Below are 2,074 nucleotides of genomic sequence, written 5' to 3' on the forward strand. Positions count from 1 at the left end.
ACAGTATAGCCCAGTAAATCACTGGAATCTGATTTAGAGACTCTTGGTTTGAATCTCAACTTCCTTACTTTCTATTTGTGTAATTCTAGGCAAGTCACTGCAACTTTATGGACCTCAGTTGTTTTATATGAGTAATGAGGTGTTGGGAATAGATGATCTTAACTGCCCTAAATTCTATGATCCAACTTGTGATCAGGTAAAATTTCATAATATATTCACTTCTTATGAGAAATGTTTGTTCTTTACTTTTACTTTTCCCCATTATTGAAATTGAAAATATTTTTTATTATTTCTAATTTTTCTGGAAATCTATCTAATTCTGGGAGGCAGGAAGACTGTCTGATTTCATCTGTTTCCTCTAAGGTTTAAATGATTCATAGAGCTCTTGCCGCGCGGCTCTGGGACCGGCTGGTCGTGCTGTTGGTAAAGACGCCGAGGCCCAGAGGGGCAAAGTGACGCGGCCAAACACACACAGCTAATAAGTAGACGGAGCCTCTGATCCTACAGGTACATTGTAACCATGGCTCGTGGTCCCAAGAAGCATCTGAAGCGTGTAGCAGCTCCAAAACACTGGATGGTGGATAAGTTAACAGGAGTTTTTGCTCCAAGACCATCCACAGGTCCTCACAAGCTGAGAGAGTGTCTCCCGCTCATCATCTTCCTGAGAAACCGACTCAAGTATGCCCTGACTGGAGATGAAGTAAAGAAGATCTGCATGCAGCGATTCATCAAGATCGATGGCAAGGTCCGCACCGATATTACTTACCCTGCTGGCTTTATGGATGTCATCAGCATTGAGAAGACGGGTGAACATTTCCGGCTGGTTTATGACACAAAGGGACGCTTTGCTGTCCATCGTATTACAGCTGAGGAGGCTAAATATAAATTGTGCAAAGTGAGGAAAATCTTTGTGGGTACAAAAGGTATTCCCCACCTGGTAACCCATGATGCCCGTACTATCCATTACCCAGATCCTCTCATCAAAGTCAATGATACAGTTCAGATTGATTTAGAAGCTGGCAAGATCACTGATTCTATCAAGTTTGATACTGGTAACCTATGTATGGTGACCGGTGGAGCTAACTTGGGTAGAATTGGTGTGATCACCAACAGGGAGAAACATCCTGGTTCTTTTGATGTTGTCCATGTAAAAGATGCCAATGGCAATAGTTTTGCCACTAGGCTGTCAAACATTTTTGTTATTGGCAAAGGTAATAAGCCTTGGATCTCTCTTCCCCGAGGAAAAGGTATCTGCCTTACAATTGCTGAAGAGAGAGACAAGAGATTGGCAGCTAAGCAGAGCAGTGGCTAAATGATTACAGATAAGAATTTGTAGGGTTTCAAATTGGGATGTTACAATACAATTTAACAAAAAAATTACCCTACAAAAATATAAAATATATAAAATAAGGAATTGGTAGCTTAACCTCAAGTCTATTATAAAGTGAAATTGAACAAGCCATAAATGCCTTTCTCTTTCCTTGGATTAGGGTGCGCTGGGTATGAATGTTGCATAAAATGTTAGAAGATGTAGCTGTATTGGTTTTGTCTAACTGCTTATCTTTGTTACATGGGAAAGCTCACTGGAGGATGGGGAGAGGACATATCTCAAAATGGCTGATGTAAAAAAAGATACCAATAAAACTTAAAAAAAAATGATTCATAGATCCTTGACTTAAAATCTCACCTTAACCTTATGTCTGATAGGTTTTCCCTTTATTTTTACAAATATCTCAGAAGAAAAATATTCAGAAGCTTCTTACTCTTTACACTTTTTCTTTCAAGAAACTGTAATCTGATTTCCTTTGGTTGTGATATCTCTTGGGATAATCTTATCTTTTCCTACTCTTTTCATTAAACACATGCGCACACACGTGTGCACGCACGCACACACACACACACACACTGCAACATAGCATCCTCAATGAATTTTGTAATACCATCATGTTTGCCTTTTTAATGTAACACTTTTTAAATTTTGGTGGGTTTTACCATTTCTTATCTAGTTTTCTTTGAAAATCTCAGTGTTAATGATCCTGACCTTCCCTGTTATGTTTAAATTCATGAGCAATTA

The 2,074-nt window shown here is 38.9% G+C and overlaps 1 protein-coding gene across 1 annotated transcript; it reads left to right on the plus strand.

Moving 5' to 3' along the window:
• The first annotated feature begins 394 nt into the window (after positions 1 to 394).
• LOC122737296 (40S ribosomal protein S4-like) lies at positions 395 to 1,656 on the plus strand. The gene has a single exon (XM_043979779.1). It carries the CDS (start codon positions 521 to 523, stop codon positions 1,310 to 1,312), a length of 792 nt encoding a protein of 263 aa, XP_043835714.1. The 5' UTR covers positions 395 to 520; the 3' UTR covers positions 1,313 to 1,656.
• The last annotated feature ends 418 nt before the right edge of the window (positions 1,657 to 2,074 follow it).

This window comes from Dromiciops gliroides, chromosome 1 (genome assembly GCF_019393635.1).
Source record: "Dromiciops gliroides isolate mDroGli1 chromosome 1, mDroGli1.pri, whole genome shotgun sequence".
Lineage (NCBI taxonomy): Eukaryota > Metazoa > Chordata > Mammalia > Microbiotheria > Microbiotheriidae > Dromiciops > Dromiciops gliroides.